The sequence below is a fragment of the Peromyscus leucopus genome, chromosome 20, assembly GCF_004664715.2.
Source record: "Peromyscus leucopus breed LL Stock chromosome 20, UCI_PerLeu_2.1, whole genome shotgun sequence".
Classification (NCBI taxonomy): domain Eukaryota; kingdom Metazoa; phylum Chordata; class Mammalia; order Rodentia; family Cricetidae; genus Peromyscus; species Peromyscus leucopus.
Window position 1 is genome coordinate 55,301,696 of NC_051080.1, and position 27,310 is coordinate 55,329,005.

Genomic DNA, 27,310 nt, shown 5'->3' on the forward strand with positions numbered 1-27,310 from the left:
TTAGTATTTTGAATCTTGGCTTTGTTGGTCATAAAAAGTAAAAAAAACCTGTCATATATTTTTATTCTAAGAGTAGTATTTCTTTCATGGCCATTAATAAGAGTGAAAAAGAAAACTTTTCAACTAAAATCTCAGACCTTCATAGTCCTTGATGTTTGATATTTAAGTAATCTTGACCATTTTTTTCTAATATAGAGTTTAATTTCCTATTTTTAACTTAAAGATACAGTGCTTGTAAATTTTTCATCTGTTTGAAGCATTTGGCATAAAACTGACAATAATAATCATAACAAAAGCAGAAGCATCATCAGAGGCAGCAAAGAGCAATACTAGGGAACCACCAACACAGAGTCCAGCTTGCAAGGAATCTGGATACGTAGCACACACAACAATAAACAGCAGACAGAGGCTGTCATATTTAGCATTGCTACAACTCTAGCAGTTTCTAAAAAGTCATTTCATTGACTAGAGGGATAGATGAACTCAAATTGTTCATGTGATTTGCCAGAGACCAATCATATACTGATTGGCACAGCTGGCAGAAGAAGTTAGCTGTGTATGGGTTACAAACACAAATATTTAGAAGGCAGTTGGACAGTCACAGCATGTCCATTTGGTGAAACTATAGTAGTGACTTCCCTATTTGGGTCCATGAATTCCCAACTATGGGCTTTTTATAAGATTTTCAGTATCAGTTGTGAAATTTCCCATTGTCTCAGAACTCAAAATCAAGTCAGAAAATTATTAGGTATATCCCCAAAATAATCACGCCACTATTGTGACCATGTATACATTTTTGCCTGGTTTGTAAATTTTTGGTTGCTGTGGTTTTATTCAATGATTGAGAGTAAGTACTGTTGAGGGTGGAGCTCTGAACAGGGCATTTATAGCATGCACTCAAAGGGAACATCATATGGGAGGATCAAAAGAATCTAAGAGCAGGAGGATGGGGAAGAGCACCGTGGAACACTGTCTCCTTGGCAGGACATAGCTGTTTAACTAACGAACTCATGGTAGTGGAAGCTGACTGCAGAAGGTCGGGCGTGCTAACATTTTCTACCAGGTAGAAGAGGACTTCACCAGGCCTTGCTTGCTCCTGAGAAGCTACTGGCAGTTAATGGTTGGAATGGGAGGGAGAGAGATCTTCTTTAGTATTGTACTCACTGGTTAAGTTTCCCACATTCTGGTAAATAAGTTCTCCTACCTAGTTAATGGTAATTAAACTCGGTAGGCTTCACATATACCCACAAATGCCCAAAAGTAGAAGGAGGCCTATTTGGGAACAATAAAGATTTCTGTGAAGGGGAAAGAAAGCATAAAGGAGTGGTATTTGATAGGATAAAAATATATCAATATATTTTACATATATTAATATGTACATATTATAATATGCACATAATATTTTACATATATTAATATACATATATTAATATTAATATTAATTACATATATTTAATACATATATTAAATTATAAAAATATGTAAAAAAGTGAGAGGCTGTCTGTGGTTAATTCCACTGGTTGCTATTCTATTCATCTGCAGCCACTTGCTTAATAAAAAATGTTTATATGTGTAGCTGCAGATTTCTAGCTTCTACTCAGTAAGGAATTAGAGAAACATATCTTAATAAATTGATAAACTATATCACAATAAGAAAGAAAGCCCAGACGAAACAATGTTGATGTCCAGAAGTTCTGTGGAAAACTCTAGTGTCCATAGCTAATGGTTAACACAGCTACTTTCCAGACATTAAACATTGAACCATTCTGTATGCTAAATATGATTATATTTCCATCATAAAATACATAATTTTATAGCATTAGTGTTAAACTATAAAGTAGTATTTTCACAATAATCTTATGCTAAATTATGGAAGGAATTTGAAAAGACTCAGAGATATAGTCAATATTTCTCAATCAAGACAAAAAAAGGATCATGATCGCTTTTGAAAGCAACTCTAATTTTTAAGCAATATAAACTCTGTATGGTTTTCTAATGAAAATTTGAAAAGAATGTATGCCTGCATTCTATTGTAAATGTACAAACACATTTATAAATACTAGTACCTCAGTCTACATTAAAAATACTTTTTCATAGCAAGTATTAAGTATGTTTTTATATTTGATATTTAGTACTTGATATAAATAGATGATAGATGGTAGAGAAAGCTAAAGAGTGTAAATGGGTAATATGTAGATGATAAATAGTTATGCTTAATATTCTCTTACTATTAACATGATTCATTATATTGAACAAATTTTCAATACACCATTGTGTGTGTGTGGGAGGGTATTCATTTATTTTTACCTCTGCAGATGGGAACAGGGAAATCCCAGGAAGCTGTATTAACTGAATTGGCTATGCAGGTAAGTTGAGGATGGCCATCCAGGATATAACCAGTTACACAGCTGTAGCGGATCTTGTCCCCAACATCAAACCTTGTGCCATACAGTACACCTTTGGGTGGAACTCCTGGATTTCCACAGGAGCTACTCTGCAATTCTGTAACACAGAAGGAAAAAAAGAGAATGTAGAGTTATTTAAATGTACTTTAATGTTTTATGACTATAAAACTACATTAAAATGTGATTATCATTTTTCCTGTGGAGAAAAGTCAGACTGAAAATTTAGCATTTTCTCTTTTAGTACAGGGAAGATTAACTGTGGGAATGTGACTAAATTTTCCTGCATCAGAAATGGCATTATTTTTGCTACAAAATTTTAGTTATCTTACATTATTTAGTCTTCATAGCAAGCTTTAAAATTACTATCATAAATTACAGAGTTCTAAAACTGAGATCAAAAAAATTTATATGGTATCTTCAAAGTAACATTTAAATGACAGAGCAGGTGTTTGCTTCTATTTATGTTAAACCATGAACCTTGACCTAGAAAACATGCACATTTTGAGTAAAGATTTTTTAATGTAAATGATAAAAAATATACTGCATAGAAAATGAACATAGTTTTAATGTAAGGAATTTGATTACTATTCAGCTCATTTATTTGCTTTAGTCTGGATATTTAATAATAATAATAGTAATAAATGCAAGGACCTCTGACATTTTTAATGGATCAGTATGAAATCCCTGAGGTATAAATGAAATAAATTCAGAAAAAATCAATTATATATATATGTATATATATATGTATAAACATATTTAACTTACTATTGTCATATTAAATTTGAATGTAAATGTTAATCAAACTACAAATAACTAATGAATGAAAAGTTAGTACTTAAATTTGAGTGAATAATTTAGTAACTGGTGTTATACGAATGTTAATTTCCCAGTAGGTGCAATTTTACTATAGTTCAGAGGCAGTTAAATATTAGGTGAGATAATTAAAAGTGTACAGAATTATTATACTTGTAAAATTTCAAAAAACTGATAATAAAAGTGACTCATGTTCCCATTTTATTCTATTATTGATTCCATGTGAATCATTAGTAAGTTCCTGGCAAAACCATTATGTCAAACTATTTTACTATAAGCTGAAATAACCTTGAGATTATCAAAATGCAGAATCATGTATAATAATGGAAAGCTGAAACTTTACAAAAATGGAATTATTTGAAAACATGGGTTTATAATTCTCTATAACTTGCTTCTAGTATTTTGATGATTTTTTCTTTATGCTTTTGTTTTATTGTGTTGTATGCATGCACACTCAGTCCTGTGTGTGTGTGTGTGTGTGTGTGTGCTGTGCATGTGCATGAGTGTGCATTTATGAACGCCCCTGAGTGCTCATGTGGCAGCCAGAGCAGGTGGTAGCCAAAGCAGAATCGATATTTTCCCAACTACCCCTATTCTTATTGCCTTGAAACACTCTCTCCCTGAACTAGAAGCTCATAATTTTGGACAAGCTTCCTGGCCAGTCGCTGAATTTATTGGCACAGGCAACCATGTCCCAGTTTTTACAAGGGATTCAAACTTGAGCACTCATGTCAGAAGAGCAAATGCTTTTATTCACTGTGTCAGCTGCCAGGTTCTAGTTGTGTTTTCAAAGTTGTATTAATTTGCCTTACAATTTGTGGCTTTGCTAATGGAAAAACTCACTGATTAATTTGAAGTGTAAGGTCACTGTATTTGATTAATGAGTGAAATAAAAATGGAGAACTCTGAACTAATGATTTGTTCTAGAGGTAAAATATTTACTTTCATTTTATAATAGTTATTTTAGGTTCCACAAATATGGAAAATTAAAGACTTGGCTAACATTAACTAAATATCAATGTTTTGTGTAAATAGTACGTCATCATAAGCTAATATTTGAAAAATATTTAAAATACCAGTGTTCAAAGTTAATTATTCCTAAAATTTCAATTTATTCTCTCATTTTTTTTTTTACTATTTTGTTTACTATTGTTTAAAGACATAGTTTATGTGAGGACTCCTACAAATATTTAAAACAGATTTATTGTCTGTGGATTTGGGCAATTAAAATTATTCACACTGGAGCGATGGCTCAGTGCTTCAAAATGTTTGCTACATAAGCATGAGGAATTGAGTGTGGGTCCCTGCACCCACATAAATATCAAGGTGTAGCCACAGACCTCTGTAGACTCAGCATTGGTTTTGTGCTGATGGAGAATACAAGGGAATCCACGGGTTACTGGTTACCAGTTCAGAAAAAATATTGCAAGCTCCAGATTGAGAGGGAGAAGCAGTCTCAAGAGAATAGAGAAGAAAGCAATAGAGATTAAGCTCAATGTGCATTTCTGAACACACACACACACACACACATACACACACACACACACATCTGTACACACGCATACAACCCAACTCAAATACATTGAGCAACAGTATGTTTTTAAATGATTCATTTTTCTGGAATATTCATATGAATGATATACTTGATGGAATCAATGCTCAGGTTAATAAGTTATGATAAATGGAATAAGAACTCAATCATTTGAGTAGAGTAATAACAAAGGAATACTTTTAATGAAACTACCACTTTTGACCTTATAATCAAAATGCTTTCTATCCCATATACACTCTAAAAATAATTAGGGTCAGGACTTCAATTATCATAAAATTATATATCAGGGAGAAAAGGAGTTTCACATGCTTTCACAGGAAATATTTTGAGAAAGATAAGAAAGTTCCTCATAGCGTTTATGCTTAGTTTCAACTTCTGTTTAAATTAACAAATAAATATTACCTTGACAAAGAACTTAAAGGGAAAATAGGACATATACGACACATGAAGTGAATGAATAATAGAACGATGAAATCATTTCAAATTACCTAACTTCTGTTCTTGTGACTGAATAATATATAAGCCCATAGACTAAGATTTATGTTTTTCCTAATAAATCTCAAAGAATATAGTTCTGCACCATGTCTAATCTTCATCTTCTAGAATTAATTCAACAGTGTTGTGTGACCTTGTTTATCACTATTGAATATGAGATCCTCTACCCATGATCACCTATAGTAATTAAAATGTTTCACATTCAAGTTCTATAGATCCTATTTCTATAGATAATGCTCATGAAATCTGCATTTTTGTCCTCTTTCAGCTTTTACAATTTCCCTCTCAGCTGACTATGTCCAACTAAAAATGAAATGAGAAAGCTAGGTTGTTATTTGAAGAGTTGTATTACCTACTACTCTGATTAATCATCTGTGTGTGTGTGTTGTACACACTTGTGGGTATGCATGTTGTCATGTGTGTTGATACCTCAGTGTGGGTGTGGGCAATGTGCATATGCATGCTGAGGCCTGAAGTTGACATACAGTATCTTCCTCTATTCGTTTCTATTAAATTTGTTGAGGAGTTTTCTCTTTCTGAATCCAAAATTTGCAGATTTTTGCTAGTCTAGCTAGCTTCATAGAGTCTCTGCTTCTGCCTCTGGAGGGCTGCTATTCTAGTGGCTGCCTTGACCAGCTGGCTTTTAAATAAGCTCTGGGAATCAAGATCAATCTTCATGCTTGTGGGAAGCACTTTCTCCACTGAAGTATCATCCCATTCTCTACTGCATTCATAATCTTTGTCTAAATCACAGTGCCACATGCTAGGCTTTTAAATTATTTTTTTAACAAAACACACTGCTAGGTTACACTAATTTTTAGATGATCCGATCAGACTTTAACCATTAGAGTGAAGGAAAATTGAAGTAATTATTCAAGTAAAGGAAAATGTAGATTATCCATTGCATATTTTAAGTGTTTATATTAAGTATTATTTGTCTACATTTTGAGAAAGAAGGCTTCAGATTCATTTCCTTGGGGATCTGTTCAGTCACCGAACTACTGACCCTAAAATTCCTATCTTATCTGTGAACTCACCTCATATACAGCCTAAGATTAGAATTCATGTGTAGCAAGCATATAAAGTTTCTTTTATTTATATTTACTTTTCATATATATTCAAGATCAAGCAAAAAGTGTAATTAAACTAATTCTAAATTATTCTGAAATGTAAACTTCAAGGACCCTTTCTGTTATGCTTAACATTCTACTTTTAACAAATAATAGAGCCAATTAAAGTGTGTCTTTTTCAAGCTGGAATGATGCAGTTTTCACTTATGATTTTATCTAGTAAATGAAGCACTCGGCAATTTATATGAAAGCAATTTGGCAACATAAACCATGGTAAACTATAAAAGATTTTGGATGCAGCAAATATTACCCTGGAAAAGAGAGAGGAAAAAAATTCAAGTACACTTTTGTTACTGAAAAACAGGTTAGTGGCATGCTTCTTTGAATTTTAATATATATATATATATATATATATATATATATATTATATTGACTATTGAAATAAAAAGATAAAGATAAAGTATTCTGTAATGTTAACAAACTAATTTAGTCATCAAAAGCATTTATGATTCTTAATGGTAACATTAACAATTACTTTATAATGGATAGCAGTAAAGGTCCTATCACCTCTAATTCCTGAGCTAACAGATTTATTCCAGTTTGTAAATGTCAGTCCACAGACATACTCTTTTCTAAGCATTTATGTATTCACAAAACTCATGCTACACATACTGTTTACACTGTACTGGGAATGAAGCTCGGGCTCAAATATTTTAAGCAATTTGTCCATTGAAAAATATTAATAATTAGTCAATGTGTAGTTGTAGCCTGAGTTTGCTGTCTTAAAACCTCGGGAATGCTCCAGGGATCAATGTAGATTGTTACCTTGGGAAATCATATAATTACTCTACCACTGCTACTTATCCATTTTTCTGTGATAGTGATCTGAGACAGTGACACAATACAGGCATGCTGCCGCTCCTTGTGATGTTTATTGCCATAATGACCAAATGTAATAAATCATCACAGAATGTAAGTCCTCTTGTGATAACATGGGATAAAAATTGAGCAAATAACAGAAAAGGCATATAGTGAAAATAGGAAGCATTAATGAAGAAGATATATAGGAGTTATTTCATAATTAAGTTAGCCTTTATTGTGACCTGAACTAAGATATAAATTGGGGTTCAGACGATTAAGAGGATTTTTTTTTATTTTACAACACCATTCAGTTCCACATAATAGCCACAGATTCTCCTGTTCTCCCCCTCTCGCCCCCCCTCCCTCTCCCCCCAGCTCACCCCCGTTCCCACCTCCTCCAGATCAAGGTCTCCCCCGAGGACCGGGATCGACCTGATAGACTCAGTCCAGGCAGGTCCAGTCCCCCCCTCCCAGACCGAGCCAAGCGTCCCTGCATAGGTCCCAGGATTCAAACAACCAACTCATGCAACATGTCATTGTTTTTCTCTGCTGAGTAGTATTCCATTGTGTATATGTGCCACAATTTATTTATCCATTCTTCAGTTGAAGGGCATCTAGGTTGTTTCCAGGTTTTGGCTATTACAAACAATGCTGATATGAACATAGCTGAGCAAGTGCTCTTGTGGTATGATTGAGCATTTCTTGGGTATATGCCCAGGAGTGGTATAGCTGGATCTTGGGGGAGATTGATTCCCAATTTTCTAAGAAAGCGCCATATTGATTTCCAAAGTGGTTGTACAAGCTTGCATTCCCAAACAGCAGTGGAGGAGAGTTCCCCTAGTTCCACATCCTCTCCAGCATAAAGTGTCTTCAGTGTTTTTGATCTTAGCCACTCTGACAGGCATAAGGTGGTATCTCAGAGTTGTTTTGATTTGCATTTCCCTGATGATTAGGGATGTTGAGCAATTCCTTAAATGTCTTTCAGCCATTTGAGTTTCCTCTGTTGAGAATTCTCTGTTTAGTTCTAAAGCCCATTTCTCAATTGGACTATTGGTCGTTTTGATGTCTAATTTCTTGAGTTCCTTATATATTCTGGATATCAGTCCTCTGTCAGATGAGGGGTTGGTGAAGATCTTTTCCCATTCTGTAGGCTGTCGCTTTGCCTTGTTGACTTTATCCTTTGCTCTACAAAAGCTTCTCAGTTTCAAGAGGTCCCATTGATTGATTGTTTGTCTCAGTGTCTGTGCTACTGGTGTTATATTTAGGAAGTGATCTCCTATGCCAATACGTTCAAGACTACTTCCTACTTTCTCTTCTAGCAGGTTCAGAGTAGCTGGATTTATGTTAAGGTCTTTGATCCACTTGGACTTAAGTTTTGTGCATGGTGACAGATATGGATCTATTTGCAGCCTTCTACATGTTGATATCCAGTTATGCCAGCACCATTTGTTGAAGATGCTTTCTTTTTTCCACTGTACACTTTTGGCTTCTTTGTCAAAAATTATATGTCCATAGGTGTGTGGGTTAATGTCAGGGTCTTCAATTCGATTCCATTGGTCCACATGTCGGTTTTTATGCCAATACCAAGCTGTTTTTATTACTATAGCTCTATAGTAGAGCTTGAAGTCAGGGATTGTGATGCTTCCAGAAGTTGTTTTATTGTACAGGTTTCTTTTAGCTATCCTGGGTTTTTTGTTGATTAAGACGAATTTTAAATGGAATATTCAAAACTGGGTGGTATAAAACTCAAAGCCATAAAAAAGTATATTTGAAAAATAAGTATAAGAATCAAAGTACTACAAGAAGTCTTACATTTGGTCTTATCATGATGATGGGGTTGGTAGGTTTAAAAAGAAGATTAGAAAGACAATATTCTGAAAGTGTTGTTCCTAGATAGATTTTTATGTAGTGAAAAATACAACTGACAAACACACACACACACACACACACACACACACACACACACACACACACACATGTGGTGGTAATCTAATTGTACTGAAATGTGATTTTGATTGTATGTTAATAAATAAAGTTGCCAGGGGGTCAGAGCTATTAGAGCCATAGCAAGAGTGTGGCGGTGGTGGCACACGCCTTTAATCCCATAGATATCTGTGTGTTCAGGGATATAGCCAGCATTGGAGACATATGCCTTTAAGACCTAGGGGGCTGTACATTCAGACAGTGACGAGGCAGTCACGTGTTTGAGTTTACAACCAATGAGAAGGCAGAACAAAATACTTTAAATAGACGAACAGACAGGAAATAGAGCCCTCTTTCGGGAAGCTGGGACACCACAGGTGGAAGGGTGAGATTTTAGCTCTGAGCTCTGACCTCTCGGCTTTCTCTTTTGCATTGTTTCTGTGTTTCTTATTTAATAAGACGGTTGGTTACATCAATACACACACACACACACACACACACACACACACACACACACACACATTGATCATATTTATGTGTGTTTAGGGCTGAACAGTTGTTCTTGTTAATATTCTGTGTGTGTGTGTGTGTGTGTGTGTGTTTCTCTGTCTGTGTGTGTGTGAACACAACTGTTCAGCCCTAAACACACATAAATATGATCAATGTGTGTGTGTGTGTGTGTGTGTGTGTGTGTGTGTGTGTGTGTGTGTGTTCATTGTGTGAAGAAGTCATATATATGAAAGGGACTCTAGAATGCACAAGAAGATTTTGAGGGGTAGAGGAAGGAGCAGAAATGATGTAAACACAATACTTATGTATCAAATCCCCTAATACTAAAAGAAATAACAACAACAACAACAACAACAACAACAATAATAATAATAAAGACCTAGTGTAGATACATACATATTAAAGCAATCTGGGATCTTAAAATTATTTTCTATTTTGGAGTAAATACAATGGATAGCTTTCAAAAGTAAGGTTTTCAGCAACTTATCAAGCACCAAACCTGACCTTGAAAGTTGGAATGAAAAAATGAAAGAAAGGGAAAGGACGCCCTGAGAACAGAGTCGCATAATTATTCCGTCAAAGAGATGAAGCATGGTCCTGCTGAGATCAATTAACAGCACTTTAAAACATTGTAAAATTATATCTACTAAGGGAAGCAAAATTCAAGTTGCTTGTACTTCTTCCAGAAAATTAATCTCAGCGTTTTATTTCCCAGATGATTAAAAATCATTTAGGAGAGTATAACATCAAACTGAGGTAAAGTGTTTTGTACCTAGTACCTCTCAGTCAGAGACTTAAAAATAAAAGTACTTGGCAAATAAATGTGTTTTCTAACTTTTTAACTGATACATAATGTTCTCTGTTACAGTTCTGAACCATTTCATTCACATAGGACATAAATGAAATCATTTATGAGAATGTTCTCAGAGACGTCAGGGCAAGCATTTTGTGAATATTTTCAAACACTTATTGTAGCTATCCTGTCCCCTGGACTTTTCTTCCATTACATATAACAGAATGAATCCATCTCTTTATACCTAGTTTCATCGCTATTATACAGTTTGGGGACTTGAGAACAAGGGCTCTGACTCATCTTTGTGAATCAAGTATTTAGAACATTGTGTTGTTGGCAAGCGAATAAGGATTGAGTTAGCTGAGTAATTTCATTCAATATGAAAATGCAAAAGATAATCATCACACAAAGTTTTTTTTGGACAAATGCTTAAACAGAAAATAATTGAGCTGAACTAGTATGAAACAGAGCAGCAGACATATGTTGAACTAACTGTGTTATGATAAGCACTGAATAACATTTGCAAGGTGTGATTTGTTTTTCCTTAAACACCAAATTTCATTGTTAAGCTTTTAAACTGTATTGTCCTATGAAAACCCATCCACTTCTACAAGCCAGTTTCTGTCCATGAACATAAGAATATAATTTCTAAGATTTCAGCCATGCCATGGATCTCAAATGTGGGTCAGTAGAGGAGGTAAACAGGAGGCAATATTTGTCGTTTCAGAAGTGAAAAGACTTTTCAGATGACTGAGATTTCCTAACCAAAATGAAAATATCAATTTTGATAGAGTATTTTAATACAAAAAAATGAAATCACAATAAATTATTGGCTGATAAATAAACAAAAAAAACAACAACAACCAAGACTACCTTTCCTGTTTTTTCTAAGACAAAAACACATTACTAAATTGATTATGGGGGTAGAGTGCGAGCATTGCTTGAAACATGTGACAAAGAATAGTGAGATGGCTCAGTGTTTAAGAAGACTTCCTGCTCCTGCAAAGGGCCTAGTTTGCTTCCCAGCATCCACATGTTGGCTAAGAACCATCTGCAACTCCAGTTCCGGGGAATCCAATGTGCTCTTCTGGCCTCTGCAGTCAACTGACATGCATGTGGCACTCATGCATATGTTCAGGCTAGACATTCATAAATATAAAACAAAAATAAACCTTTAAGCAATGTGTTTCAATGAGCATCAAATTCTGTTGGCATATTTTTTGTTAATATGAAGATAAATGTTAAGACTGATGGAAAAGCTACTTGATTTGTGAATAAGAGACTATATTGTTTTAGTTTCAAATATCAATGCTTCTTTTATGCCAAGTAGATTATGGTACCTTCAATGAATCTTAGACATTATGTATTTTAATTATATGATTGTCAAGTTAAGATAGTTTTGTAGGATTATAACAAAATGTAGTATCTAATTACATCCAGCATCCTTACCAGTACATTGTATATCAAAATAAATAATAATATAAAAATCAGGTATTTTTACAATCATACCTACTTTAAAGTTTCTGAGAATGAAATATGCTGCATCTGCCATGGGACAACCTTTTAGCCCTTGATTCAGAATAGCAGGGAAATGCGCACAAGCCTTTCTTTCCTCATGACAGAATTGGGACAAGTATCTGTGTTAAAACTTTAGCACTCACGGAATTTAATTCTTTAAAAGGGTATGCTAAGCTGATCAGAGATAATTTTCTGGATTATATAATCATTCAATATGATGAGTGAGAGATGCCTCTGTATTTCCGCAATTACTCCATCATCAAATAATTACTGAACTTTGAGGCGTAAATGTCAAAGGGGTCTCACAAACGTGACACCATTTCTGCCTTGTGGGAACTTTAACTCAACTGGAAAGTGATGAGGCATACACAGCATGACCTTCTGAAATTAAAGTTTAGAAGTGATTCTACTTCATTTTATAATGTTCTCTCTCTCTCTCTCTCTCTCTCTCTCTCTCTCTCTCTCTCTCTCTCTCTCTCTGTGTGTGTGTGTGTGTGTGTGTGTGTGTGTGTGTGTGAATGCCACATGTCACATGTGTTCGGTGCTTTTAGAAGACAACCGGGGTATCAGATCTTTTGGAGACTGTGAGTTCCTGGCAGTTTTAATCTGCCAGACATAAGTGCTGAAAAACTTTTCATCTGGAAAAGCACCAAATATTCTTAACTGTTGAACCATTTTTTTCTAACACTCTACTTCTCTCATAAGCAAACAAAACACTTTATTATATACCACCTATTTATGTATCTGTCTGGCTGCCTGGGTGGCTATCAATTTATTTATAGTGTGTGTGAATGTGTGTGCACACACATGCACAGATTGTGTACAGGTGGATTAGTGCACAGGTGCAGCCAGGTAAAGATAGAGAGAACTCCTAGGGGTTGGTTTTCTTTTCCAGCAAATGTGTTGGTTCCAGAGGCTGTACTTTCATTTTCTCGAGATAATATCAAACCATCTGTCCATACCCGATTCCACATCCTACAAACACATATATAAAAATGAAGACCACTAGATGAAAGGGGCATTCTTTAATTTAGAGTAAAGTGATATCAAATTACCAGACTAAGACCCACAGAGGAACAATGGAGAGATGGTCAAGGGTAACAGAGTACAGGTAGACGTGAATGGAAAGCCATTTTTCAAAGAACAAAGAAAGTAAAAATCACAAGGTAATTTCATGAGTATGTGCTGGAGAAACTTTATCTTGGCTGTTTTAGGTAGTGTCCTACTGCTGCTGCTGTTGTCGGGATCCAAAATAAAATCATACACAAAAATAGCTGTCATTTCTTTTTATGTGACCCTGATTATTATAGGCAAATGGTGGTAGGACTGAGGTCATCAGAAGCCCAAGGTTCTTCCTTCTTTCTGCTTTGTCATCCCTGAGAACTCAAGATAAAGGTAAGGTTATAAAAATACTGAATATCAGGCTTCTGGATTAAATGGGGTGATCCTGAGAAAGATAACCCTCCCTCTATGCTGTCCTAGGTTTCCTTCTGTTGTGGTGACAAAGCTCCCTGACCAAAGGCAGTTTAGCGAAGGAACGGTTTATTTTATCTTACCCTTCTAGGTCATATTCCATCATTGGGGGAAGTAGAAACCAGGAAGCAGGAACCACTGAGATACACTGCCTGCTGGCTCAATCTCAGGCCCACTCATGCTTAGTTATATTTCTTCTATTGCCTATGACCAGCTGCTCTGGGAGAGCATTACCCACAGTGGGCTTGGCTTTACAACATCAATGAATAAACATAAAATTCACCACAGATATACCCACAGGCCAATCTAAACAACAGTTCCTCAATCCAAGGTTCCCTCTCAGATGACTATACAGTTTATCAAGTTGACCACAGTTAATTTTCCTTTAAAAAAATGTTCATATTATTGCAATCTGGTATAATTCTAGTATTTTTAGAACACTAAACAACAGGGTTATTTTCTAGTGCTAGAATTATTTAGTTTTCTATTGAGGTTAACTGTAGTTCCTCACTGAGGTGAGAAATTGGTTGAATAGGTAATGGGTATTTGCAATAAGTCAGTATTTCAAAGCAAAAGGGAAGAGAGAGCAAGAATCATGGATGTGTACATTCCTTGAAACAACAGGAAAAAGAGGCATGTGCTCTAGCGGTCTACACTGTCTATGGTCTTACACCTTCATCTGAACAGTTCTTCCTTGTCCACATTCTCTGTGATGAACCTTGACGTGGATGTGGGAGAGTTGATTCTCTATCTGAATGCTAGAACACACCAGTGGATACTGATTTGGTGGTTGAAAATTGCCTTTGGAATTGACTAAACAGGGATTTGCAGATAAGTCAGTTATTTATTTGGCCAGAATTCCCTCTGATAACATTTGGGATTGATTTGTTTGCCCCCAGTCTGTGTCATGTGCCAGCAAATATTCACTCCAAGCATGTCTGTCATCCTCCTTAACCAGGCTCCCTTCAGCAGACTCAAGCAATAAATTTGGGCAGGAATCCAGGTTCTCCATCTATTTTTTTTTTAATTTGCCATAGGACTGGACAGCCAGAAACAGATAAAACACCTTACTGCATTGTTAAGCTATCCATTTGTGTTGGCACCTTAGAATTCTGTCCTTCACATCACTGTGAGCTATTACTTCACCACTTTTCATAAATATATAGAAGGGAAAACTTGTCTAATTTATAATGAGTTTCATTGCTACTCTTTCTTACCACAAAAAGATGGCATTTTTTTAATTTTTGTTCTAGTGTATTGCTTCAATGCTACACCAGTGACAGAAAAGTGTAATTTTTTTGAAAATCATAAATTGACAATGTAATTCATAGGAGTGGGGTGTGATATCGAACTCTTAGCTACTAAACAATTAGTTTATATTATTATTAGTCAATATTGTAATTCAATTTACCTAGAATCTCTGCCATTTGTCCCTAAATTCTCAGGAGCAGAAACAGACTAGAGTAATATGCTTTCTGAACGTACAACTCACAGATCAGGGGAATCACAGTAAAGGACGAAAATATGATCACTGTTATTTACCCACAGGAAGGTAGAAAATAATGGAAACTGCTTTTTCTAATTTGTTTCTCTTCTGTTGTGATGAAACACTGACTACAGCAACTTGAGGGAGGAAAGCATTTGTTTGGTTACAAATTATAGTTCATCACTGAGGGAAGGCAGGGCAGGAACTCAAGATAGAAGCCAGATGACAAGAGAAGCACAGACCCTCGAGGAAAGATGCCGGCAGCTTTGCCCAGCTACAATTTTTATACATCGCTCCTGTCTGAGGATGCTACCACCCACCATGGGCAGGGATCTCCTAAATCTATTAACAATAAAAAATTCCCACAAGCCAGTCAGGTGATAACAATTCATCAAGTGAGATGCCGTCTCCAGAGATATGTCTAGGTCTGCATCAAATTGTCAAAGGCTAACTATGACAGTGCCATAGTAAAACTCCAATTTCAACAATAAGATCAATATGCACAATCTGCAAAGAAATTGCACATACCCAAAACCCATTTTCAAATGAGTGCATCGCATTGCTGAAACTTAATTATCATTAGCCACAGGAGACAAAAAGTGCATGAGTTTGGCTCGTAACTTTTGAAACGGTGAAATGGAGATTGATGGAATTTGTTTCATTACACTGACAAATACATAGGTTCCTCTCATCTAAAATTTTCTCGTTTATATAGTAACATGCATAAAACATCTCCACACAGTCTCTCATCTTCTGTGTACATTAGAAAGCCCAAGCCCCCAGGTAATGGTCAGTTTTCCATAAGCATACCACGTTCTAACTCTACAGGAAAAAAAGTGATAGCTTTTGTAAGCTGCATTATTTCAGCCAAATATCCATGTATCCCTTACATGATATACATGCTCTTGACTCATGGTTGTACTGACACCATTTTGAAGTGCCTGCCATTTTTTTCTTTGCCCATTCAGAGCTTTAATCTTCTAAAAGCTAAATCAATTTCAAATTTCTCCAGAAAATTTTTACAACTTATTCTGTACATCATAAAGGAATTGCCTTAGTTCAAAGAATTGGAGACAGAAAAATAGAAAATAAAAATGCATTGAAAGTATTGTGTGTGTGTGTGTGTGTGTGTGTGTGTGTGTGTGTGTGTGTTGTGTGTATTACGTGTAGGCTTGTGCTTTTGTGTACACAAGCACATGGAAGAGAGGACAACTTTGCTACCCTTTGTTATGACCCATCTATCATTTTTCTTTTAATAAGAGTTCTCTCACTGGTTTGTATCTCACCAAGTCAGGTAGGATGAGTGGCCAGAAAACCCCAGGGATGCATCTGCCTCTGCCTCTTCATTGCTTGGATTTAAAGCACATGCCACCATACCAGTTTGTTTTGTTTTTTTTCTGTACATGGGTTCTGGGGGTCAAACTCAGGTACTTGAATTTGCAAAACAAGCCTCTTGCAGGCTCTTTCTTTCACTTTTCAAATATCTTTTGAAATCAAATGAAATCTGTTTGATGTGTAAATCCAAAAAGAAATAAATTCCAGACAATAGTTCTTGTGAGAATAGTGTGGATGTAGATCAAAAAGGCATACTGTTTTCAGGATGACAAGACTACATTGAACCTTGGTTCTGTTCTTTCCCATAATACTGCTCAACCTCCATTTCTGTAGGAAGTGTTCTCTATATGTAGAAAATTTATGACAAATTTAAGGACTCATTGTAGTAGTTATACATTTTTTGAGGTGTTTTACATATGAAAGTGAAATATACTGGGGTAAATCCCACTAATGAAATCAAATCAACCTTACTTTACACCCTATCACTGCTACTTACTAGTCTGTGGTCAATGAGGCTTTTAATACTTTAGTTTCTTCTTAGGTACCAGCCTCATTACTGAGATTTATTGTTGTTTTTTGTTTTAATGAAAATTAATGGGAACTCAATCTGAATTTAACAATGTGGTGGATTTATTGATAACATTATATTCTAATGTTCATTTAATGGTTGCTTGATACATACTGAAAAGATATCCATTGAAAGTTAACTTATTTACCTGAGAAAAAAATGTATTTATGAGTCTTAAGTTTATTGAGTGGGCCTGATTTCACTCCTATACTAGACTTAAAAAGGCAAAGATTTCCCAATGATACATTTTTATTTTTATTCAAATCATTTATTGTTAGTGAGATCTTAACATTTAGTATGTATTTTACCTTTTAAACATTGACACCTACTAATCATGCCAACTATTTTGGCAACTTATTATAGCTCATGGTTCAATATAAAAGGAAATACTTCCCCAAAGCTATAAAAAACTAATTGAAACCAATTATGAAATTATCTCTCCGTTCAGTTGTTTGAGCTAGACTCTTCCCTCACTTTATACTGTCAGACTACATATTTTCTTTATAGGACCTACCCGATTGCATACCAAGCTTTATTCAGTGAGCAAGCATACTTATGATTAAAATTAGTAGAAACTAGGCATGGATTGAGTGAAGATTGTAGTTATTAGGATTGTAATATGAATATAAGAAAGAATTAAGTACCATTGGAACTTCTTATTTTAATTAAGTACCCAAACACTCTTAATCAAGCATATAATTAAATTTAAGAGGAAGTGTATTGTCTGCTAATTGCCATTGATTATTAATAATATGCTTATTTATGCATGCAAACTCTATAATGACATATATCTCCAAACTGTTTCTGAATGACAATAACTGAGTTCTGCATAATAAAACTATTAATGAAATGGAATCTTGCAAGAAATGTCAGGCAAGAAAATAGCTCAGATCATATAATCCTTTCTTTCTAATTTCTCCTTTTAAAAAAACCAGAGCATATCATATAAACTCATAAAGAATTACATCAGTAATTATTTTCACTTTTTTTCAATTACAGTATGGTTTAGTAATAATAATATATTTGGGCAATAATTCATTGAAACAACACATTTTTGGAATAAAATATAATTCAATCATTATTTTAACATTTAAATAAATATTTTTCCATTTTATCATAATAATCATTTACAATGGCAATTTTTGTTATATGTTAATTCTTATTTTTTCTTTCTATTTGTTTATCTATTTTTATTTATTCATTTTGTTTTTGCTTTTGTTTTTTTGTTTTTGTTTTCAAGAGAAGATTTCTCTGTGTAACACTTCAGGGTATCCTGGAACTTGCTTTGAAGACCAGGCTGGCCTGGAACTCACAGAGATCCACCTGCTTGTTCCTCCTGAGTGCTGGGGTTGAAGGCCTGAACCACCATCCAACCAACTAGTTATTTATTAATGTCATTTAATAATCACCATTTTTTCCCTAAAGGAATCACTTTCTAACTGGTTCAGAAGATGAATGTGTGTTTTGTAAATAGGAGCAAAATCCCATGAATGAGTTTCATAGGACCCAGAGGAAAATTTACTACTTCTATTTGGCAGGTTCCATTTCCAAAACACGTTCTCAACATTTGCATTATCCTTCCTTTCTGAGTATTTCCTCTTACCATTTATTATCCAATAACACTCTGGCAGGCCGCAAGAATATATCATAGAGATCCAGTTGTGTATTAAAGCTATACCTTGACTGGACCAAGGTTCTGTCAAGAGGCAAGCCCTTTATTATGAATATTTGATGACATCCAGCCTTTAATATTTCAGCTGTCTTCTGCTATGAAATTCTGTTGTGCCCAGACCAATTGGCAAAGAGTTCAGCTCCCCAGACCTGCTGAACTACTAAGTTACTAATTCCCCTGCTGAGCTTAGGAGACCAGCTGGTAGGAGACACACGGGCATTGTTTCTTGTGCTAATGAAGCTCAGACCAGCCCCTCAACTTGAGGAGGCCTAGTGGTTCTCCTGAGCTTGGCTGAGAAAAAAAAAGTTTACATACTAAGGTGGGAAGTAAAACAACCTTCCTGAGGAGGCAGAGAACCATGTGCCCAGGGAAAAAAGGGCCAGCACTTTCTGTAGAAACAGACAGAATGGCATGGTGAGAGAGAAGAGAGGATGACAGAAGTTCCACAGAGGGTAAGCAGATCTCCGGTAGAGTTTTCTGAGTGCCAGAAGTAAAGAGTAGCAGAAATGGAGAACGGGGATACAAAGGATGAAGATGAGGCTGGAAGCATAGTAGTTTAGTCATTACCAGGGCTATGAGCTAGGGAGCTGGATGGAACTGAAGCTATGGAAACAGGATTTCATCCCAGAGAGATAAAGTAGACGAATAAAGAGCTTGGTATGTCTAGAGTTATTCCTGCCTTGAATGCCTGGTGGAGCTACAGCTGAACTGATGGAATTTTGTCTTAGAGGAATAAAGTTAACAGACATAAGAACATAGCGTACATAGATGCTAGCCCCTGGGCCCTGAGTATGCCATATAACACCTCAAATGTTTGTATATTATCTCTATTATCAAGGTCTCCCCCTAACTTCCTACTTTCAAATGTAACTAAAAAGTGCCATGCCATTCCAGTACCAAATATGTGTTTGTCCTGTGGAGCAGATTTAAATATAATCAGAAAGTGGTTGGTGATTCCATAGCACTGAGGTCACCACTACACCAATGGGCATATCTTGACAAGCAAGTCATCATTATAGCATGGAGGGATCACAGATCGGCAAGACTGCTGGTGACCCCCACTCCTCCCGGGATTTTTTTTGCGTAGCACCTTCTGGAACTCTGAAAGAGAATCATCAGGGAACATGTTTCCCTTTCAGTAAGTACCTAGTACTGGTGGACAACAAAGATCAATGACTACAGGTCTGTAAGATACACCTGACCAACAACTTATAGGATAGGTACCTAACATATTGGGGTTTTTGTTTAGTTTCTGGTTTCTGGGTAGATCATTGTTCCTGTGTAGACAACTGCAATAAATTCTTTTATATGAATTTGATAAATATGAACACGTAGCCAGAGTGTTTGCCTGCATAAGATCTGCAGGATACCTAGCCAGTTAATATGACAGCGTGGAAAGTGGTGGTTCTCATGAACTCCCACTTCTAGCTCAGGGTATCTTCCTGTCTATCTATCTATCTGTCTGTCTGTCTATCTATCTATCTATCTATCTATCTATCTATCTATCTATCTATCATCTATCTCCTTACTTCCCTACCTACCCCCGCACATCTATGTATGTATATGGAAGCTTCTAAACTACTATATTTCCCTATGGCATTTTCAAACATATTTAATATTAATTGTGCCTTCTTTCACCTTTCCTTTGTCATACCTCCCCCCACTTTAACTTTCCTCCCCATAATATTTTGAATCTTAAATAATATTTTAAAGATGTCAACACTATCCCCATGCAAACACATATCTGTATGCTAATTTTCATTCATAGTAAAACTATTAGATTAGAAAACAATGGCTTATAAATGAGTAGGTTTTTTTAAAATTTTTAAATTTGCATTATTAAGAAATTTTCTATTCATTTTATATACCAACCACAGATCCCCATCTTTTCTCTTCTCCCACCCCCCAGCCTTCCCCCACAACTCACTCCCCATTCCCACCTTCTCCAAGGCAAGGACTCCCACGGGGAGTTAGCAGAGCCTGGTACATCTAGTTGAGACAGATCCAAGCCCCTCCCCCTGAACCAAGGCTGTGTAAGGAGTCCCACCATAGGCACTGGGCTCCAAAAAGCCTGCTCATGCACCAGGGATGGATCCCAATCCCACTGCCTAGAAGCCCCTTAAGCAGGTCAAGCTAAACAACTGTCTTGCCTATGCAAAGGGCCTAGTCCTGTCTCATGGGGGCTCCACAGCTGTTGGTCTACAGTTCATGGGTTTCCGCTAGTTTGGCTGGATATCTATGTTCATTTCCCCCAACATGATCTCAATGTCCCTTGCTCATAGAATCCCTCTTCTCTCTCTTTGACTGGACTCCTGGAGTTCGGCCTGGGGATCAGCCGTGGATCTCTGCATCTGCTTCCATTGGTCATTAGATGAAGGCTCTATGACAACAGTTAGGGCATTCACTAATCTGATTACCGGAGTAGGCCAGTTTAAGCACCCTCTCGACTATTGTTGGTAGTCTAAGGTGAGGTCATCCTTGTGGATTCCTGGGAACTTCCCTAGTATCCTGTTTCTCCCTAAACCTTGATGTCTTCATTTATCATTATATCTCTTTCCTTGCTTTCTCACTCTGTCATTGTTCCAGCTTGAACCTCCCATTCCCTTATGTTCTCATCCCCCATCTCTTGTCCTCCATTACCACCACTACCCCCTCACCTTCAGTTTGCTCATGTAGATCTCATCTATTCCCCCTTCCCAGGGCAATCTATGCATCCCTTTTAGTTCCTCCTTGTTAGCCAGTTTCTCTGGAGCTGTGGGTTCCAGTCTAGTTATCCATGTTTGTCTTTCTGAGTCTGCGATGTTTTTTCTAGTTCCATCCATTTGCCTGCAAATTTCATGATATTGTTTTTTATTGCTGAGTGGTACTCCATTGTGTATATGTGCCACATTTTCTTTATCCATTCTTTGTTTGAGGGACATCTAGGTTATTTCCAGGTTCTGGCTATTACAATAATGCTGCTATTAACATAGTTGAGCATGTATCCTTGTGGTATGATTGAGCATTCCTTGTGTATATGCCCAAGAGTGGTATAACTGGTGTTGAGGTAGATTGATTGCTGATTTTCCGAGAAACTGTCATACTGATTTCCAAAGTGACTATTCAAGTTTGCACTCCCACCAACAGCGTAGGAGTGTTCCCCTTGCTCTGCATCCTCTCCAACATAAGCTGTCACCAGTGTTTTTGATCATAGCCATTTTGACAGGTGTAAGATGGTATTGCAGAGTCATTTTGATTTGCATTTCCCTGATGACTCAGGATATTGAGTAGATTTTTTTTACATAAAAATTACAACTGTATATACTTATCCAAGGCTGTGTGATATTTTAATGTACTTATACAATATGACATGATTAAATCAAGCTAAATAAAGCAGAATCATCAATTTGCTTGCATGTTAGTTTGTTTTTTTTTTTTCTTTTGGTATTTTCAAGACAGGGTTTTAGCCAGGCGGTGGTGGCACAGGCCTTTAATCCCAGCACTTGGGAGGCAAAGACAGGCAGATCTCTGTGAGTTCCAGGCCAGCCTGGGCTACAGAGTGAGTTCCAGGAGAGGCACAAAGCTACACAGAAAAACCCTGTCTCAAAAACAAACAAACAAACAAACAAAAACAAACCAAAACAAACAAAAAAGAGAGGGTTTCTCTTTGTAGCCCTGGTTGTCCTGGAGCTTGCTCTATAGACCAGGCTGGCTTTGAACTCACAGAGATCTGTCTGCTTCTTTCTCCCCAGTGTTGGGATTAAAGGACTGCACCACCACCACTCAGCAGATGTTATATTTTTTAATGGAGTGATACTTGAAACATATTCTTAGTTATCTTGAAGTACTTACTAGGTTATTAACGACTATTGTCACACTACTGTAAAATACACATGAAAACCTATTCTTACTCCATATTCTTTGATCAACAGCTTCCTGTGCTTCTTTTGTTTTTGTTTTGTTTTGTTTTGCTTTTTTCATGTTGCTCTCCATACAAGATCATTTTTAGTAGACTTCAAATACAAACGAGACTATGTAGCTTGTCTTTCTGTAGTTGCTGAATTTACTGAGCACCAATGGCCTCCAGAGTCATCCATATTGTTACAAATGATATAATTTTGATTTTTAAATAACCAAATAGCATTTTGTTGTGGATATTTACCACATTTATCTGTTTATTTATAGATAAATATGTGAACTATTTTCTTATTGATGTATTTGTAAATAGTACACCAGTTCAAAGTTTAGATAACTTGAATATTATATGCAGAAGTAGGATTATTACTTGGTCTGATATTTGTATTTTTAGTTCTTTGAAGAATTTCCTCAGTTCTCTAAATGGCTATGCTAATCCACAGCCTCTGGCATGTGTGACAACTTCCTTTCTATTGCATCCAGAGACAGTCTAGAGTTCTGGATGACTAAAATTCTGGCTCTGTGAATTTACTATTTCCAATTTTCTAACAAAAATCTCTATCTGAAATTTATATATTTTTGAAAATTAACAATGAATCTATTTTAATCAAATTTTCTAGGTGTTGTTTAGACTTTTTAGGATATAATTCATGTTCTGTTGTTATTTATTAAGCAGTGCAATGTTATTTATTAAAAGTCGCTGTTTACAGTGTGAGAAAGCCACAAGGTACAACAAAGCCCACTATAAGAATTTATTAAGGGGAGCAGACGGCATGTGCATAGGCCTATGGAGTGACTGTACAGGAAGAGTGGGGAGGAATAGGTGGAACCTGCTTTTATAGGTTCCCCCTGCACATGCCCATACGGGCTTATGTAGCTACATCATGCATGCACATAGATTACATGATCACACTGTGCACAAATTATGTGATCTGGTAGTGTATGGATTATGTAGGACACAAGGCCCTATGGTGACTAAGCATCTTGCCTGAATACTGGACAGCGCATGAGCAGTCACATATTTGGGGGGGGGGTGGCTAGGAATTCTAACATGTCCCCCCACTTTAGATAATATTTCTAATATTCTTGGATGATTTATCTCATTAATTTGTCATTTTCAAAAATTTTTATTATTTAAAAACCCTTTGACTTGTTCTGAAATTATTACTATTGCTGGCATACTTTACCTTTGATTTCGATTTCCTACAACTATGTATTTTCCTCACCTTTAGGCGTGTACTCTTTGATGTCATGTGTAAACCTTTCTATTGAACTCTATCTGTAAACATCAATTTGAATTTTCAATAGCATGTTTCCTCCTATAGTATAATGTTCATGTCATATCTCTTTGTAGACAATTAGACACAGTATTTTGCTTATGCATTTTGAAGTTTTCTTCTATTTCTCTGGCCTCTGTTGTTCCATATTATTTTTCTTGTTTGTTTTGAACTTTGGCCACTTTGCAAAAGAATTCATCAACAGTGAAGTAACATTTGTTTGCTATTTACAAGCACAATTGTTAAGTAAGAAGCTGAGTGGATTCTTTGAGTACCTTGGTGGCTTTTGAAATGTTTGCTCTTGACTGTAGGATGATTGTCTTGATTGTTTTGTTGAGAGACTCATTATAACAGCAGGTTTTTTTCCCTATTGAACTACTTATAGTCTTCATAAAAGAATTCCAGTCACCACCTACAGAACACATAGCTAGGTCACCGCTTTCTGTGAGTGAAAGTGCTGAATAATGTGCACATGGAATGTGTCAATATTTTGAGGCATTCATACAATCCACTCATTCTCATATTTGACCTGAATATAGCTATGATGTAGAGACTGATGTACTCATTTGATAGAAAACAAAAAACAACAACAAAAAAAACCCCACATCCTGTTAGGATACAGAAAGGGCAGTTGTCTGGCTATTGGGCTTGTGAACATTTCTTTCTTGTGATTTAGAAGGAAGCAATCTTCTTTTTAAGATGACCTTCACTGCCTCTTTTAGAAGTTTCAGCTGGCACAAATTGTTTTATCTTCTAGTTATAAATTGGCTTGTTTCTTTCTTCTCTTTTAAAGATGTAACTCTCAAACTTCTGATGAATTTTAAACCTACCTTTCATGCTTTTTAGTTGCATTTTGTTTTGCTTTTAAAAACATTCTAACTTGATAGCTCAGATTACTCTTGAAATCAATACATAGCACATGTTTGCCCCAAACTAACCACCATCCTGCTTCATTATCCCAAGTGTTAAAGTTCAGGGGATGAGACACGGTGTCATCTTACACTAGTCCATTTACTTACTAGTTCCTATGATAGTATTTGCTTGACTTTAATCTTCTTGCATTAGATATCCTCATCTTTGTGCCATTTAATGTTCCCTTTTATTATTTCATATGCTTCAGAAGAGAATAAAAGACCCTGTGTTTGCTGAGAGTACTGCTGTACATACAGCGAATATTCAACAAACTGAAAACTTGAACTAAACATCCAACAGGCAACTGATTTAAAAGAGATGAACAATAGGGCAAAATCTCAGAGGAAATGGAGAGTTTTGAAGTAATGGCACATTTTAGGATGCCCTAGTTGTGGGTTATTGTCACTGCAAATATGCCAAATCCCATAGGACACATAACAGCAAGAATGAACTGTAATCCAAACTATGGACTTTACATGACAAATATCCAAATCCACTGCTCTGCCACGGGGCATTCATAGTAGGGAAGACTATGAGTACACAGCTGGTAGAAATAATTGAGAGCACTCTTAATCATCTGCTCAATTTTATGGTGAACCTAAAGGTGCTCTACAAATAATGGTTTAAATTAAAAGGTAAAGTCATGGAGCCCAGAAATATGGATAAACAGGTTGAGGTGCTTGCTACTAACCCTGATAATCTAGGTATAACCCCTGCTACCTCCACCTTGGAGAGAAAAAACAATTCGAAGTTGTCTTCTGACTAGCTCAGGAGTCCACCCCAACATATACACTCACACACAAATCAAATAAATAAAGCATTTAAAAGCAAAATAATGTCAACAAACAAACCAACAGAAAACAACAATAATAAAAAGCCAAGGCTGGGCATGGTGTTGCACACCTTTAATCTTAGCACTCAGTAGTCAGAAGCAGGGGAATTTCTGTGTATTCGAGGCCAGCCTGATGTACAAAACGAGTTATAAGACAGCTAGTGTTGTTACACAGAAAAATTCTATTTCAAAATAAAAGAGGGCGGAAAAGGAGGATAATGTTATATATATATATATTTGATAGCCCTCCATAATCTTAATAGTGATACAAACCTTCACAGTGGTTTTCACAAAGCTTATAATTAAATAGTTTTTATTTTGTTTGATAGCAAGAACTAACATAAACTACATTTTGTTAATTGTATTTAGTTGTATCGGCATGGTTTTAATTGAAACTGTCCTCATAGGCTGATATTCTTAATGCTGATGCTCCATCCAGTAATGCTTCTTGGGGAGGTATGACAGCCTTCATGAGGGGCTCCTCCCGGGTACACATGAGTCACTAGAGGCACGTCTTTGAAAGTCACACATCTTCACAACCATGGCACACTCTCTGGAGCTGTGAGGCAAGTTCAGCTTCCCTCTATTAAGTTGTTTGTGTCAGGCAGGTATTGCAGGCAGTTCAGTATAAAAGTAATGAGTGTGTGTGTGTGTGTGTGTGTGTGTGTGTGTGTGTGTAGACTAGAAAATCCCTATGCATCTTCAATTTTCTCAAATATATTGACAAGTTTTCATCTATTTTCAATTGTACCAACCTTCTGTTACATAGTTCCCTTGCAATGCTGTAATTCCTTCCTCTCAATTACAAGTAGCTTTATTCTACTTCCCCGACATCAACAGACCAGGGACATGTAAGAGTTCTATATTGTCCTTTATATTGTGTTTGAGAAAGGGGCTCTTAAGCCTCATTTCTTCTTGTGTAAGGGACACTTAGTACTGAGAAGCTGCTATTCACTCAGTTTAAGAATTCGTGATGCTCTTATGTTTTCTGGCTTCAGGTACTTGCAAAAGACTTTTGTATTTGAGAAAGAAAACATGATTGTGAAGTAGCTGAAATACAAGAAGAGTTTTGAAAAGCCTTCAATTTCTAGGTCTTATAAATCACAAATGAAGCACTTTGGATCTAAGCAAAAAAAGGTATGTGTAGGCCAGGGATAGCAGTCATTTTGGGGGTAATTAGAGTTGTAGAAAGGGCTGGAAGTATAGTAACACCTGAGTTTGAGGTAAACAATGAATAATTTATTATTGTAAATATATGTCTAGTATTAGAGAGGAATTTTATAGTTTCATTTATTAAATTTGTCAGTGTAGATGATGGAAATTTAAGATCTCATTCTTGATAAATGAAAGAATTTATCTTTCTTTTATTTAACTTTTTTAAGTATTTGAGTTTAATTCTTAAGTATTTTAAAATATAGTGATTTGAAATCTCTTTTTACTTTTCTTTGTTTTAGATTCTTTTATTTAAAATAGATTTTTTTTCTCACAAGATATAAATCTCTCTTACAGTTTCTCCTCCCTCTGCTCCTCCCACTTCCCTCCCCATCTGGGTTTATCCCCATTCTGTCTTTCATTAAAAACAAAATATATTTTAAAAAGATATAAAAAAAGATGTTATAAAAATACAGCAAGAACTAAGCTTTCAGAATAGGACAAAAACAAACAAACACAAAGAAAAGAGCCAAAGAAAAAGCCCAAGAAACACAGATGCAGAGACCCACTCATTCACCCACTTGGGAATCCCATAAAAAACTCTAAACTGGAAGCAATAATATAAATGCAAAGGGCCTATATGGGGGAAAAAAGAGAAGGTGTGTGTGTGTGTGTGTGTGTGTGTGTGTGTGTGTGTGTGTGTGTGTGTGTATGTGTCATAAAATAAAATAAAAATAAAAATAAGATAATGTTTTTAAATAGGAAAAAG

General features: G+C 35.9%; 1 protein-coding gene across 6 annotated transcripts in view; it reads right to left on the reverse strand.

The window, feature by feature from the left end:
- Window positions 1-27,310, reverse strand: part of Csmd3 (CUB and Sushi multiple domains 3) — a 1,154,880-nt gene that overhangs the window by 887,839 nt on the left and 239,731 nt on the right. For all 6 annotated transcript variants that reach the window (XM_028867965.2, XM_028867960.2, XM_028867959.2 and 3 more), the window contains exon 4: window positions 2,308-2,502. In XM_028867965.2, the coding sequence (XP_028723798.1) occupies window positions 2,308-2,502 (195 nt within the window). The remainder of the gene's footprint in view (window positions 1-2,307; window positions 2,503-27,310) is intronic.